Raw genomic sequence first — 17,218 nt, 5'->3', positions numbered from 1 at the left:
ACTGAGTGTATACTTGTATAAAAACAGAGTAATGTAAGGGAATGTCCGGTTGTAAAAGTGTTAAGGCCTAATTGGCCATATAACCTCCATAAGTTGGAATGCTGTATGTAAGTGAAACAATCTCATGTATGTAATAATGGTACACTGGAATGACATGTGTGCTGTTTTTTTTTTCTCTTTTCTTGTATGAACATGTATGTCACCTTGATTTATACCAATAAAAATCATTTTTTGAGAAAAAAAAAAAAAGAATTTTAAAAGCAAAATCACAAATGATTAAAAATATACAAAAATGTATTAAGACAAAGTGACTTACTGTGGTGGAGAGGTGAGATAAGGCTTTAATGTGAATAAGTTCTTCGAAAATAATTTCCAGATCATCAGCAGTCCTCTGACCTGGTCTGCGCAATAGAGGATATAGATGTTATCTTCTACAACATACAGTACAGCCAATTAATGACTTCATTCTTCAATAGCATAGCAGTAATAAACTGAAGGTAATTAATTCAATGTTTAAAAAAATTGGGTTTCATTTGACTGGCTAGCCACTAATCTGAAACAAACACATACACCTTTACACTATTAAATAAAACGCTTGCTTCATAGTTATTTGGCAATTTGCATGCCATCTGCTATGTAAACCTATGTGCTACTCCCTGCTTAGTGGAACATTCTGTGGGACAGTTGTAGCTTACACAGAACCTTATATTTTATTTTTGACATTGGAACTGAATAGTGAAGGAGTGAAAGGATGATAATTAAAGACACTATCAGACCACCTAGATGCAGTACCATCTAGTAAACCGCTTGTGGATCTCTGTGAGCATATTGGTGCATACTATGCTAATGGCCTTGTATCTTGAGGGCATGGTATCTATATATTCCTCAGTCCACTGGTCCCTTTGGTCTTTTGTAATGCTATTTGGCTTCACTTCAGTCTCTTACCATTGTGAATCTACTACATCTTGTGTACTATCCAATGGCATATACAAGATTTGGACCTTACCACTTACTTTGAGGTTTCCCTCATCTGCCCACCCAGGGGTTGCTTTATTGATGTCTCTGCTTGCCAGGACAGGTGCTATGCTGTTTTCATGAGCCCTGATGAAGCTAAGTTTGGCAAAACGTGTTGGCACGTAAATATAAGCTCTTATAATTGTGATGCCTTATTATATGAAATTATTATATTATGCACTTTGTTGGCACCTGTATATGTTGCTTTTAAATACTTGAATACATACTACACGTATGCATTTTAATAATTGTTTGAGAATAAAATTGCATTTTTTTTTAGAGAAGTTGTTTACTCCTTGTCTGGCCTGTACAGTCCAACTCTCACTTTTCTTCATTTTACTCTGTATAGAATATGGATGATGGCCAAGAATGCCACATAATAGTTTGCTAAGTAAAGACATCTGTGGAGGGCTGCAATAAAGTGAACCTGCTGCTTTGCTCTGCATGGGCAAAGCACAGGGCCTATGTTGACTATAGTTGCTTACAGAACCGCTTCCCATACAAGCCTATGAAAATAGAAAAAAAGGTGTGTGTGTGGGGGGGGGGGGGCAAATCAAAATAATTATAGCCCCCTCTGCGCCCTCCAAAACTGTTGCATACACACAGCCGGACAAAGTTGTCAGAAAATCTGATCGTACGTAACGTGATGACGTTATTTCTTTAGGATGGGACTACGTTCAGGCTAGTAGCCAATAGCTTTGGTGTATGAATTTGATCTGAGCATGCGTGGCACTTTGTCCGATCAGAATTCTCTACACATGATCAGACAAAGTCCGATCAGATCATGTTGTTGGAAAATTTTATAGCCCAGCTGGAAAACTTGGTCCGTCGGATACTCCGACAGAAACAGTCCGATGGAGCCCACACACTGTCGGATTATCCGACAACACGGTCCTATTGGACATTGTCCATCGGAATGTCCGACCGTGTGTACAAGGGCTAAGGCACTCATGCCCCTCTTTGGTGCAGCCCTTGTTATATGACATATTAATTATTATAAGGCAGATTAAATGGGGAGCATTTTGGACTGTTTATTTGTTTGTCATTTGAATTAAATTATTATGTTATATTAATAAAGTTAAGATATTCCTATCTAGACCTATGATAATGTTCCACGGCCCATTTAAGCCAGTTAAAGCTTTCTGTGGTTATTATTTTTATTTTATTTTCATTCCATCTTTATTGATGGCTATAATATGGTATATATACGATTGAACAAGAACATGGTCGACAATAGCCACAAACCTTACTCATAAAAGACATGACTATTGTTTCAATGTTACAACAGGCCGTCATATATAAACAGGTGAAGGAATAGACCAACTGAATGTAAACCCAACCAAAATGAAAGAAAAAAAAAGGAAAAAAAGGGCAAACCAAGGCTTCCATCGCGGAAACATAGTCGGAAAATAAGCACCATAGAAATTCTGTGGTTGTTTTATTGATATGTTTTAATAAAGCTGGCTACAGTACCATGCAAAAGCAGCTTGAAGCAGGTCAACTATAGGTCAAATGCACTTGCAAAGAATTTTTCATGATCGCAGAAGCCTCTTAAACTGATGCAAATGCATTGAAGCCCATCGATACAGGCCCTAAAGCTCAACATATTTACAAATGAGGGAAGCTGTCAGAACCAATATGTTTACACCAAGTAGAATCTGGCAGTGGGCATTTGCAGTAATCTAAATTTTCACTCATGAATTGCTTTAATAGAAAAGCTCCACTTCTAATGGATGACCTGATTTGTAATAATGTTCTTGTGTTTTCTCCCTGTCATGTTGTTTTCTCCCTGTGAAGTGTCAGCCTGTAAAATACTCCCATCTCCTGTCAAAGCTCACTGCTGATAGCAGAACTGGCTGTATTTATATTCTCTGGTGAGAATACAACTAAATAATAGCACACATATCTGTCCCTGACAGGTGAGGCTGTACAATTCTGACAACTTTAAGAGGAACTTCACTCTCCCCACCCCTATGCTTTTTCCCCCTGTTACATTTTACTGCTGGCGTAATGCAGCGTTCACATACTACTCAGCAAGTGAATCAAGCATTTTCTTGCTGTGATCCACTAAGTCTGTGTCATACACTGGTTCCCATGCTGTCATCCTGGTTGCTGACATCACCCAGTTCCTCCTCCTGGTTCAGGCAGCCTGGTGGGATATTTGAGGGCATACCCCAGGAGGCTTCAGAGAAAAGAAGACATCATTCTGGTCTAGGCCTAGGACATTAGCTGGGGCTAATCATCAATAATAAAAAAAAAGTAAAGAAACATTAAAAAATGTTATTTAATGATTGACATTGTGAAGGGGGGGGGGGGGGGGAATTAAACGATGACAAAACTCTGATGGTTTTCCCGACGGAATTCTGACGGGATTTCGCTCAAGCTGTCTTGCCTACACACGGTAACACCAAATTCCGACCGCCAAGAACGCGGTGACGTACAACATGTACGACGGGACTAGAAAAACAAAGTTCAATAGCCAGTAGCCAATAGCTCCTGTCTCGTAGTTGAATCTGAGCATGCCTGAGTTTCTGCACGTTGGAATTGCATACTCACAACTGGAATTTCTGATAGAAACTTTTTCCGTCTGAAAAATTGAGAACCTCATCTCAATCTTTTGCTGGCGGAAATTCGGCCAACAAAATTTCAATGGAGCATACACACATTTTTCGACGAAAAGCTCTCATTGGTCTTTTGCTGTCTGAAATTTCGACTGTGTGTACACGACATAAGTCTCCAAATAGTTATTCCAATACAACTGTTGCATAAAATAAACAGATAATTAGAGTTTAATGTGCACTACGTTTTGATGTTCATAGATATCACTTTGTATTGAGGACTCATTCACGGCAGATGCACTGGGACTATGTTGGTAGCTATTTCTAGCACAGCCTTAACGCATAGACAACGCAAAAAAGCCTTTTATTGTGTCAGTACACATGATGTGCGTTAAAAAAAGAATTTTGCATTAAGTACTTTGCAGTTGGACTTAGCAAGTTGCAGCAAAATACCGCACTGCAACACTGCTGAATAGAAATGTATCAAAATCTCAATAAAGTTCTGTGGAAACAAAAAGTGTGCTGAGAATGGCACATCGGCACTGTGCCTACCAGCGTGCACCAGTGGCCATAAGCCATCATTTTTATTCTCATGTAATAGGTTATAAGAGTGCTATCTGCCCTTACAGGAAAAGAAACTTGTATGTTGACTGCTTAATGAAAGAAGTATGCAATAAATAGTAGGATGAAGGAAGTAGTAAGCTGAAGGAAGTATGCTCTCTTAAGAGCAGTGAAAACAATACTTCCAAATGTAAGAGTGAGCAGTTCTGTTTTACCCTACTAATAAACAGATTGGTGAACAAACCAAGTCCGTGCATAACCGTTCTATCCTGGGCATAATATTCCATTATCTACCTATCTTCCATTTCTCTACCTACAGCTTGTTGTGATTTTTTTAAGCCAGCATCAGCAAAAATTGCTCTGTGTAAAACGTTGATTTTAGCAGAGGAGTGTTAGTGGGGGCACCAAAGGTTGGCTTTCTTGTCTTGGGCATGGTGGTCTGCTCACACACACTGGACCAATGGTGAGAATAGACATTCGCTACATATAAAGTCATGGTAGAATTAAGTACAGTAAATGAATTACGGTTTTCGAAGGATCATTCTCATGTGAGCATCAGGTCCTTTCTGGGACAACACAAGTAAGGTTTCCTGGAGCTCCTCCTCACTTTCCCGCTTCTCCTCATCGGTTGGCATAGGCACATCGTCGTGTTCATCATCCAAGAACCGATAAAACAGGTACTTGTCTTGGAAGTAATATTCTTGGTCAACTAAACAGATAAAAGGAGGCATGAATATTAAAATGATGGTTGATAAGAAAGAAACCCATACATGGTTCAAATATCCAGTCTCTGTGTAATGAATTGAATTGAAAGTATAACTAAAGGCAAAACATTTTTCTTAGTTTTTGAATAGTGGAGAGATATTAGAATGCTTGTCAGTTTTTATTTCTGTCTGTGTCCCCGTTAGAGAGATTCACCCTCTCTATTTGTCCTATTTGTCCTCTCATATTATCATTGGAAGTTAAAGTAAAAGAAAATCCCACATTTTGGGTTCTCTCCAGAAAATTAATAATGGGGAAATCTTCCAATGGGGACACTAGTTCTGGTGACATGGGAGTCTCAAAGGAAGTCCTTTAATTTGAAGGGATTTCCTCTCACTTCCTGTTTGGCTATGGGACAGGAAGTAAAGGGAAATCTCTGCAATGGGACACAGATACTTACTCTATCCAAAATGAAAAAAAAAAAAAGTTTTGCCTATAGCTCTACTTTAAATTACTTCTCCAATTCTGCAAAGTCACAGTGCTAAGCACGTACTCACTCTACTGTGTACCAATCTGTACTTAGAATTTTATTTACAGATCTCCCAATATGTAACTGAAATCATGAAATTAGAGGGAAGTACATCCCTTTTAATGATGTCATATTTTAATGAAATACAAAGGCTACTATTGAACATGCTAATTCCAGGGCTGTTATGCTTATCCATTGACTTCACTACTTTTTGAGTCACTGACCTGGAAAAAGTAATGCAGATTAAAAAGTCAGAGTGTCATCATCTCCTATCCTTGCATCAGCTCACTAATGGGGTGATTTACTAAAGGCAAATAGACTGTACTTTGCAAGTGCAGTTTCACTCATTTTTCCCATAAATTAGTGAATGGGGCAACTTCTTTCTTTGTAACTACCGGTAATACCCAATCAGGTGCCAGGAACTAAAAATTAATTAATTAAAAAATTTTGCTTGCACATGATTGAATGATGGAAATCAGCAGAGCTTCACCAAATTCACCAAGCTCTGGGGGAAATGAGTGTAATTGCACTTGCAAAGTGCACAGTCCATTTGCTGAATTTACTGAATTATCATGGTGACCATGCAACTAGCATATTCAGAAGGAAATGTAAGCAATGAAAGCACATTTCTTGTAATTTATTAGGGGATTATAATATTTTATAGCGTGACAGACTTATGAAATATATATATATATAAATATATATATATATAAATATATATATATATATATATATATATATATATATATATATATATATATATATATATATATATATATATATATGTATATATATATATATATATATATATATATGTATATATATATATATATATATATATACAAAACTGTTCTGCAAAACAAGGATCTTATTTGTAATAGTTAATATCATCAAAACTGCCCTGGACAAATTTATGGAACCAGTGACTGATCCAAAGATCTGGAAAATTTGCCAAATGTTATAAAAGAATGGTAATAAAATAAAGGCACAATTTTGCAACGTGTAAAAAACATCATCGTCAGATAACTGACATAGCCAGCAGAGGGCATAGTTTAGTCATATATAACAAACTTTAAAAGCCTGGGCGCAATGATGAAAAATGTTCAATACAAGTGACAGTGAATGAACAATAATCTGGCAAGGTCAGGAAATAAGTCTTCTTATATGTAGGTAAAAGGAATTGTTTAAATTATTGTATTTAAAATGTGTGTTCGAGAACCTAGTCTCCGGAATGTTCATAAGAAGGTTGGTTCTAATCATCGGAAATCGAAATATCATTTTTATATGAAAAATGTTAGTACAAAATGTTAGGTTAATTGCTTTTATTACCAACGTTTAATAATAACCCAGACATTGTAACCAATAAAATTTTGGATTTCAGAGAAGTAAAAATCTTTACAACAATTTCTGATTGGTTATTGGGTTATTCCTCTTTATTCTTGTATTGAGAAAAATACAACAGTGGCCAGTGGTGGTTTCCCTCTAAGAATGCTAGCTGCCTGGCTGTCTTTGGTGTCAATATTTCTGAGTCAGAAACAATGGAACAATGGAGATTGGAAAGCCAATGAAGACATAACCTTTGATTTTCAGGTCAATGTCTTTAGCCATAAAGGTAAAGATTTCTGGACTAAGAGACATCCATAGATTCCCCCATCTATGCAAAACAGTGTGATGAAAGAATCTCCTGCTACTGGCTATTGTATTCTGACAGATGCCACCCGCAGCTGTCAGCAAATATGAGCAGTGACTACATCTGATTGGCTGCAGTCACTGTTAAGCCAACTTTTTTCCCCTCAGCTCTTTTTGTCGAGCCGGGTGGTATCTGCAGAGCCACACATTGCTCCAATATCTCACAATTCACAAGAATCAGACGTAATTCAAGAAGTGTTTGGCCAGCTTCATAGTGCCCACACATGCTTTGATTTTGTTATCCAATCAATGGATGATTCGACCAAAATATTTTCGAATTTGCAAACAACTGAATAGCAATAAAAGAAGCGGGATAATATGGCGCATATTCAGTGAAACAATAATGAATAAATATACAGTGCAATATTCAAAAGTGCAATAATCAAATGAGAAGCTTCATATATAATCTTGCATGAAACTGCAAAAAATTCCAAAAGTGCATCAAAGTGATAATAAGTGCATAAAATTAAAATGTCCAATCAACGATAACAAATAATTTGAAAAATAAAGTGCTTGTGCAAATAAACAGGAAACATTCAATTCATCCAAAGTGTTGTTACCATCCGCTCAGTATTGTCCAATCAAGGAGAATAGATAGTTCATAGAGTAAAGTTCTTGTGCAAGAAAAAAACGCAAACCATCCAATTCATCCGGGTGTTGTCACCATCTGCTGTGTGCCAATAGTTTTCCCCAGCCTCTCACCTCATATGGATACCCCTACGGGTCGAGTCAAGCCTCTTGTATGGATGGAGCAATGATTACCCAGCAATCAGTTGGTTTCCAGAGGTGTCCAAGACCACCTCCAAAACCAAAAGATGCTTGACTCGACCCGTAGGGGTCTCCATATGAGATGAGAGGCTGGGGCAAACTGTTGGCACACAGCGGATATAAAAGCGCTCTTATTGTCCGCCGCAATATCGCAGTCCACATAAAAATCGAAGATCGCCGCCATTACTAGTAAAAAAAATTAAAATAATAATTAAAATACCATAAATCTCTCCCCTATTTTGTAGACGCTCTAACGTTTGTGTTTTTTTTTTTTTTTAAATGTGGGATATTTATTATAGTAAAAAGTAAAAGATGTTGGGGGTTATTTACGAAAGACAAATCCACTTTGCACTACAAGTGCAAACTACAAGTGCACTTGAAATTGCACTGAAAATACACTTGGAAGTGCAGTCGCTGTAAATCTGAGGGGTAGATCTGAAATGAGGGGGTGCTGATTTTATAATCAAATCATGTGCAAGCTAAAATGCTTTTTTTATTTTCCTTGCATGTCCCCCTCGGATCTACAGTGACTGCACTTCCAAGTGCACATGTAGTGCAAAGTGGAGTTGCCTTTAGTAAAAAAAAAACCCTTGTGTTTTTTTCAAAATTGTCGCTCTTCTTTTGTTTACAGCGCAAAAAATAAAAATTGCAGAAGTGATCAAATACCACCAAAAGAAAGCTCTATTTATGGGAAAAAAAGGGTGCCAATTTTGTTTGGTTACAGTGTCGCACGACCGCCTAATTATCAATTAAAGCGACGCAGTGCTGTATCGCAAAAAATGGCCTGGTCATTGAGGAGCCAAATCTTCCAGGGCTGAAGTGGTTAAACAGCGTTTTTGGTTTGTGGTAATCACATGTAGTGTAGTTCCGCTTTAACTGTCAATTGAAATCCATTTCTCTGCATGTGGCATATCAATCGAATGATTGACTATTCTTAGATTGATTGGAAAAAGAATCAATCATTTATCAAAGCATGTATGACCATCATAAGAAAGAGCTGAGCTCACTAATTAAGCATAATAGCCAGACAGAAGGAGTGGTCATTTTTGGCAGCCTATATACTTTGAGTACAGTTTTCCTTTAACCAAGCTTTACAGAGTTATGTATGATACCCCAGCTGTGATGATGCTGCATTTACCATGGTTAAGAACTCCCTCCTCCAATAAGACTTGCCACATGCCCACAGCTTGTGTCCGGGAATGAACGCAGGAGCTCTGCTGGATCAGCCAGTCAACCAGTTCTGTTCCTACACAGCATTGCCTGCCAAAGATATATAGACATAATAAAGTTATCAAAAGTCATAAACCATGAATGGGTTTAATCTCATCTCAGTACAGTTCAGAAGCATTACTTGGGGAAAAGGAGAAGGTTTTGAGTTATGGTTATTGGAAGACAGAGTCTGATCCTTGCTGGGTATGTATTTAATGGAGAAGTTTGGCTGAAGCTTTTTTTTGGCCCTAATTCTCCTGTACATCACAGGAGTGAAGTTAGTTCTGCACTCCAGTGATCCATTTTCAGCTGACAGCGGGCTAAAGCCGGCTGCGATACCTCACATGTGTACTTTGAACGGCGTTTACATATATGGGCGGGACTAACGCGTGTGTTCGCCTTCTGAGCGTGAGCAACCGGGGACAGGGGCATTTTAAAAAACATTTTTTTTATTTTAGTTTTTATTTTACTTTTTATTTTTTGATTTTTACAACATTTTTTTTTTTGATCACTTTTATTCCTATAACAAGGAATGTAAACATCCCTTGTAATAGGAATCATTCGTGAAAGGTCCTCTTTATGGAAAGATGTGGGGTCAATAAGACCCCACATCTCTCCTTCAGGCTGGAAAGCATGAGATTGTGAAAAAAATGTCACCGATCCCATGCTGACAGCCGCGATCGTGGCTTTGTTTACTTCTGGGAACCTGGGCGTGATGTCATAATGTCGCGCCCGGGCCTTGGACGTACATAGAGATGACTGGTGACCAAATCTCTATCGTCGCCATTCGTTGCCGGACAAATGTTTCTCCGGGTCCCCGATGGCGCGGGAGAGCCCGGTGAAGCATTGGATGGTGGTGGATGTCCCCTCCCGTCGCCTGTAAGAACGATCAAGCGGTGCAACTGCCGCTATGATCGTTCTTATGGTGCACAGAATCGCCCGCTGAAAACAAAGATATCTGAATGATGCCTGTAGCTGCTGGCATCATTCAGATATTTCCACTGAAAGTCCAGGACTTTATATGACGTCCTTGGGCAGGAAGTGGTTAATCACTTGAAATTAGATTTTTTTTTTTTATTGGATATGTTTTATAGCAGAATGTAAAAAATATTGTTTTTGTTTTCAAAATTGCCAGCCTTTTTTGAAAAAGCAGAGGTGATCAAATATGACCAAAAGAAAGCTCTATTTGTGGGGGGGAAAAGGACATATTGGATGACTGCGCAATTATTAATTAAAGTAACGCAGTGGCGTATTGCAAAAAATGGCCTGGTCATGAAGGGGGTAAATCTTCTGGAGCTGAAGTGGTTATTAAAGTATATTTCTGCTTTTGTAGCCAAATCAGGATGGCACCTACTTTGACACATTCGGGTGCATTGGCAGCCCATTATTTTCAATAAGCTGCCTTAACACGGTGCACATTAAAGCGGAACTAAAGTCCCGCTGTAAAAAAAAACTGTGCTCAGACATCTGTCCCTAACTGCAGCTATCTGCTCTGTGTGCGGCTATATGCGAACAGCAGTGGCTGCTGTCAGACCACCGTTAGTTTAAATGGGCTGAGAGGATGCCGCTGATCGCATTACCCGGTCATTCCAGCAGTAAAAATCCGCAGATTCTTGCCGCAGGAATCTGGCAGGCTTTTATTGCAGAGGAAACATGCACTGTCTCTTCTGCCCCTACCTTAGCTTAGCTTACAGTGCAGACCTGTCATGTGTCATTGTCCTGGTATTTCAAAAGTGTAATAAGTAGTCAACAAGTTAGATGTGTAATTTATGCTCCTAGAACACGTGATGGTGCTCCCTGCATGTTGGGCCTCTCTATGTGGCCAGGCTGTGAAAAAGTCACACACATGTGGTATTGTAATACTCAGGAGGAGTAGCAGAATTTTTTTGGGGGTGTCATTTGTGGTATACACATGCCATGTGAGAGAAATAACCTATTACAATGACAATTTTGTGGAGACAAATAAAAAAATGAAAAATCTTAATTTTGCAAAGAATTGTGGGAAAAAAATGACAACATCAAAAAGCTCACCATGCCTCTTACTAAATACCTTGGAATGTCTACTTTCCAAAAAGGGGTCATTTGGGGGGTATTTGTACTTTCCTGACTTGTTCGGGTCACAAGAAGCGAGATAGGCCACCAGTACATCAGATGTGATCAATTTTGTGCGATTCGCACCACAGCTTGTAGACTCTCTAACTTTCACAAAAACCAAATAATATCCACTAATTTGGGTTATTTTTACCAAAGATATGTAGCAGTATAAATTGTAGCCAAAATTTATGAAGAAAAATTAATAATTTGCATAATTCTGTCACAGAAACAAAGAAATATGCGTTTTTTTTCAAAATTTTCGGTCTTTTTTCATTTATAGCGCAAAAAATAAAAACCCCAGAGGTGATCAAATACCACCAAAAGAAAGCTCTATTTGTGGGAAAAAAAAGGACACAAAATTCATTTGGGTACAGTGTTGCATGACTGAGTAATTGTCATTCAAAGTGTGAGAGCACCAAAAGCTGAAAATTGGTCTGGTCAGGAAGGGTGTTTAAGTGCCCAGTAAGCAAGTGGTTAATGATGATTAAAGTGAAAAAAAATGTGAAATATTTCTTTAAATATGGTGCCTGGGGGGTGTCTGTAGTATGCCTGTGAAGTGCCACGTGTTTCCCGTGTTTAGAACAGTCCCTGCACAAAATGTCATTAAACGGAAATAACATCATTTAAAACTGCTTGCGGTTTTAATGTTATATCTGGTTCCTGCAATATGGTTGAAAATCTTTGAGAAAAATGGCATGGGTAGTCCTCCCTGCCCATTACCAGCCCCTTTGGGTCTTGTACGCATATTAAGGGGAACCCCGTACCCATATTAAAAAAAGGAAATGCGTGTGGCCCCCAGGCCCTATATACTCAGAACAGCAGTATACAGGCGGTGCAAACAAGACAGGGACTGTGTAGGTTTGTTGTGTTAAGTTGAATCTGTTTGTAATTTTCAACTGGTACATTTTTAAAGTGTAGCTCCAGTCAAAAAAACTATTTTTAAGCTTTTTGGAAAACATAGGGAAGGGTTATCACCCCTGTATAATTTGTTTTGTCGTACATCTTTTTTCATCTCACTTGCTGTTGTCTCCTTCCGTTTGCAAGTAGGAGATGTTTGTAAGTTGGATGTTTGAAAGTAGGGGCCTGCCCTATATGCTCTGCAGAAATGGCGGAACAAGGTGTTGGTTTTGCCACAACATTGTAAGCCCTCAAAGTGACTCTTGGTGGGCGCTGGAGCGCACTGCTGTGAACGATTATATCAAGAATTGTAATTACATGCCATTATTGAAGAGTGGTAGAAAAATTGACCTTTGGTGGTTGTGGTGCTGGTGCCACAACACTATAAGTCCTCACAGTTACTCTGGGTGGGCACATGAACGGGCCCTCCTGTGAAATATTATATCAAAAATTGTAATTAAATGCCCCTGTTAAACAGGGGCAGAAAAATTGGGCCTTAGGCACTGGTGCTGGTGCCATGACACTGCAACCTCTCCCATATACTCTAGTTTTATTGCAGGAATTAGCCCTGCTGCAAAGCATTGCATCAAAAATTGTAATTAAACGCCCCTGTTAAACAGGGGCAGAAAAATTGGGCCTTAGGCACTGGTGCTGGTGCCACGACACTGCAACCTCTCCCATATACGTTAGTTTTATTGCAGGAATTAGCCCTGCTGCAAAGCATTGCATCAAAAATTGTAATTAAACGCCCCTGTTAAACAGGGGCAGAAAAATTGGGCCTTAGGCACTGGTGCTGGTGCCACGACACTGCAACCTCTCCCATATAGTCTAGTTTTATTGCAGGAATTAGCCCTGCTGCAAAGCATTGCATCAAAAATTGTAATTAAACGCCCCTGTTAAACAGGGGCAGAAAAATTGGGCTGATAGCATCACCCAGAACCAGAAATGTTCTTCCAACATATCAGCGGAGGAGGAAGAGGATAGACAATCAACATAACAGGACAGTCACTCAGCATCAGCATAGGCAGTCTTGAAGGGATGTGATATTTCCAAAAAAATTATTCAGTTACATCAGCTTCAGGTGCTTGGTAGCTGTGGGTTATCCAAGACTGATTCATCTTGATGAAGGTCAGTCGATCAACTGATTCGGTGGACAGGCGCACCCTGTGATCGGTAACAAAGCCACCAGCAGCACTGAAGGTGCGTTCCGAAAGAACGCTGGATGCAGGACAGGCCAGTAGCTCAATTGCATACTGTGCAAGCTCTGGCCAGTGATCCATCCTCAAGACCCAGTAAGCCAGAGGATTTTCGTTGGGAAAGGTGTCCAAGTCTGACCTTGCCCCTAGGTATTCCTACACCATGTAAATCAGACGCTGGCGATGGTTGCTGGAACCGATCATACCTTGGGGCTGCGGACTAAAAAATTGTCTGAAAGCATCAGTCAGACGGCCACCTTCTCCACCGCTCCTTCTGACCGATGCCTCAGCAATACGTTGTCCAGGACCAGGAGTTTGTAATCTCCCAGTCTCTGGGAACGCGTTGCACAGACCTTACTGCAAGGCCTCCCGAAGATGTCTCATCCTCTGCTCCCTCTGCGATGGCAAGATAAGGTCGGCAACCTTACTCTTGTACCGTGGATCAAGGAGAATGGCCAGCCAGTAATGGTCCCTCTCCTTGATCCGAAGAATACGAGGATCCTTCCGCAGGCTTTGCAGTATCAGGGAGGCCATGCAGCATAGGTTAGCTGAGGCATTCGGTCCGGAGTCCTTTGGGTCACTAAGGACAACATGATCCGCAGCTACCTCCTCCCAGCCACGTACAAGTCCACGGGTTTCTTGGGACTGTAAATCATCCCTACAAGACTGCTACTGCTGATGCTGACTGCCAGCCTCCACCTCCATGCTGACACAATCATCCTCCTCCTCCTCTTCCTTCTCCTCATCCTCTGTGATGGGTGGCACAGCAGGAACACTGTCTGGATAAAGGGGGCCTTGAGAGGCAAGGAAGTCCTCCTCTTCCTGCCTCTGTTCTGCCTCAAGTGCCCTGTCCATTATTCCACGCAGCGTATGCTCCAAGGGGTGGACAAGAGGTACAGTGTCACTGATGCATGCACTGTCACTGCTCACCATCCTTGTGGCCTCCTCAAACGGTGACAGGACAGTGCATGCATCCCTGATCATGCCCCACTGGCGTGGGGAGAAAAAACCAAGCTCCCCTGACCGTGTCCTGGTGCCGTAGTCGCACAGGTACTCATTGATGGCCCTCTGCTGCGTGTGCAGCCGCTGCAGCATGGCCAACATTGAGTTCCACCTGGTGGGCATGTCACATATAAGGCGGTTCTTGGGCAGGTTCAACTCCTTTTGGAGCTTAGCCAGCCGAGCACAGGCATTAAATGATCAGCGGAAATGCACACAGACTTTCCTGGCCTGCTTCAGGACATCCTGTAAGCCCGGGTACCTGCCCAAGAACCGCTGCACCACAAGGACGTGAGCTACACAGGGCACATGGGTCAGTTGTCCCTGTCGGAGGGCGGAGAGGAGGTTGGTGCCATTGTCGCAAACCACCATTCCTGGCTTAAGCTGGCATGGCGTCAACCGCCTCTCGGCCTGCCCCTGCAGAGCTGACAAAACATCTGCCCCAGTGTGGCTCCTGTCCCCCAAACAAACCAGCGCAAGCACGGCATGGCATCGTTTTGCCTGCGTACTTGCGTAGCCCCTGGAACACCTACGGAGCACCACTGGTTCTGAGGACAGAGCACTGGAAGAGGCCATGGAGGAAGAAGAAGAGGAGGGGGTGGAGGAGAGAGGTGTGTCACAACCAATAGTAGCATTTTGGAGGCGTGGTGGCGGAACAACCTCCAACACTACTGCACCTTGTCCTGCATCCTTCCCAGCTGCCAGAAGAGTGACCCAATGGGCCGTGAAAGACAGGTAACGTCCCTGTCCATGCCTGCTGGACCATGAGTCAGCGGTAATATGCACCTTACCACTGACTGCCCTGTCCAGCGAGGCAAGGACATTGCCTTCCACATGCCGGTAGAGAGCCGGAATCGCCTTCCGTGAGAAAAAGTGGCGTTTGGGGACCTGCCACTGAGGAACCGCACATTGTACAAACTCACGGAAGGGCTCCGAGTCTACCAACTGAAAAGGCAGCAGTTGAAGTGCTAGCAATTTAGCCAAGCTAGCATTTAACCGCTGGGCATGTGGATGGCTGGGAGTGAACTTCTTTCGCCGGTCCAGCAGCTGGGGCAGGGACATTTGCCTGCTATAATCGGACGTGGGTGTACTGCTAGCAGAGTGCCCGGAAGCACTTGGCTGTGACACACCTAATTCTACACCTTCATTCCTCTCAGAGCAGGTTTCAGAGAGGACTGAAGGTCTAGTGGGGTTGGAGATCCCAGCTGATGAGGAGCAAGGAGAGGTCCGCTTTGTTCTTTGGTGTGGGTCTTTGAGGTACGCTTGCCAGCGAGCTGCATGGCAGGTCAACATATGTCTGGTCAAGCATGTGGTGCCCAAGCGGCTGATGTTTTGGCCATGCGAGATACGCTTGAGACATATGTTGCAAATAGCAGCGGTGCGATCTGATACACTCGTCTCAAAAAAGGCCCACACCAAAGAACTTTTAGAATAACGTGCAGAGGCAGCGCCCTGCACAGGCGGAGCTCTGCGGTGTGATTCAGTCGGTGTGCTGCCCCTAAGCTGGCCCCCGGAGGGCATCCTGCCTCGTCGGACATGTGCCTCCTCCTCCTCCTCCTCTCTCCTACCAGGTACCCACGTGGAGTCAGTGCCCTCATCATCCCCTCCCTCTTCATCGCTGTAGCAAACCTAGCAGTATGCTGCAGCTTGTGGAACATGACTGCCAGATTGCTGTCCTTCTTGAGCATCCCCTCTCTCTGCATTCACGCTACTGCCTTCCTCTATCTGAGTGTCATCATCAGAGCCTACAAAACACTGGGCATCCTCCTGGAGCATGTACCCAACACTGTGCTCAACGAGTTCAGGAGACTCCTCAGGAGGACGTGGTGGGTCTAGGGAAGGAGTCACTGATGATGACATTGAGAGGAGGGAAGACGATGCATTGGCAGCTGCTTTGCTAGTACCCTGAGACTGGGTGAGAGAGGATGAGGAGGATGAAGAGGGCTTGGTCATCCACTCTACCAAGTCGTTGGCATGTTGCGGCTCAACATGTCCAGCTGCCGAAAAGAAGGACAAGCGTGTCCCATGGCCACGTGCTGATGACGATGCACCGCGTCCACGACCAGCACTGTTGTCTCTAGACACAGAGCCTGCTTGCCCTCTTTTATCGGCTCGCGCCTGTCTGCCTCTCCTTGCTGGCCTTCCAGACATGGTAATGGCCTGAAGGGAATTGGGTAAAACAGCAATTGGGTAGTGTATATTGTGCTGGAGGCACACAACACCCACTAACTCCTGCAGATGCCTTTATTATAGAACACCAGCAATAAATGGTAGATAAAGGGGTATACTGTACTGGAGGCACACAACACCCACTAAGCCCTGCAGATGGCTCTATTAGAGAACAGCAATAAAGGGTAGATACAGGTGTATATTGTGCTGGAGGCACACAACACCCACTAACTCCTGCAGATGCCTTTATTATAGAACACCAGCAATAAAGGGTAAATACAGATGTATACTGTGCTGTGCTGGAGGCACACACAACTTCCAATAACTCCTGCAGATGGCAGATGGCTCAAATAGAGAAGAGCTATGTAGGTGGATATAGCGGTGTGTACTGGGTACAGAGCACGCAGACAGCACGCACAAGCTCCTAACACTGACTGCAAGCTCTATTATAAAAGATAGATATATCGCTAGCTATATAGGTGAGGTGAATATAGCGGTGTATACTGCGGTCAGGGCACGCAGACAACAACCACTACAGAAGAGCAAGATCGAAAAATCTGCCGATAACGATTGGTGTATACTGTGTTGAAGGTACACAGAACACCCACTAACTGCTTCAGACGCCAACACACTACACAAGGCCACCGCACTGGCGGCCTTATATAGTGTGGGGCCTGTACTACACAGCCTGAGCTATGATTGGCCACAGGCATCCTGCCTGTGGCCAATCATGGCTCTCCTCGCTGCCGGCGCTGTGATTGACCAAGCATGCAGGGTCACAGTGTATGCTTGGCCAATTATGAGCCAGCAATGCACTGCGCCATCGCAGTGCA

General features: G+C 42.3%; 1 protein-coding gene across 6 annotated transcripts in view; it reads right to left on the bottom strand.

Moving 5' to 3' along the window:
* Window positions 1–17,218, bottom strand: part of RAPGEF4 (Rap guanine nucleotide exchange factor 4) — a 497,448-nt gene that overhangs the window by 155,384 nt on the left and 324,846 nt on the right. For all 6 annotated transcript variants that reach the window (XM_077448013.1, XM_077448014.1, XM_077448015.1 and 3 more), the window contains 3 exons: window positions 8,960–9,081; window positions 4,659–4,842; window positions 317–401 (listed from right to left, as the gene is read on the bottom strand). In XM_077448013.1, coding sequence (XP_077304139.1) covers window positions 317–401; window positions 4,659–4,842; window positions 8,960–9,081 — 391 coding nt within the window. The remainder of the gene's footprint in view (window positions 1–316; window positions 402–4,658; window positions 4,843–8,959; window positions 9,082–17,218) is intronic.

The sequence above is a fragment of the Lithobates pipiens genome, unplaced genomic scaffold (assembly GCF_037356315.1).
Source record: "Lithobates pipiens isolate NorthernLeopardFrog02 unplaced genomic scaffold, aLitPip1_a1.2 Scaffold_22, whole genome shotgun sequence".
Classification (NCBI taxonomy): domain Eukaryota; kingdom Metazoa; phylum Chordata; class Amphibia; order Anura; family Ranidae; genus Lithobates; species Lithobates pipiens.
The sequence above is the reverse complement of the archived record's forward strand: the minus strand, read 5'-3'. Positions and strand labels throughout refer to the sequence as shown.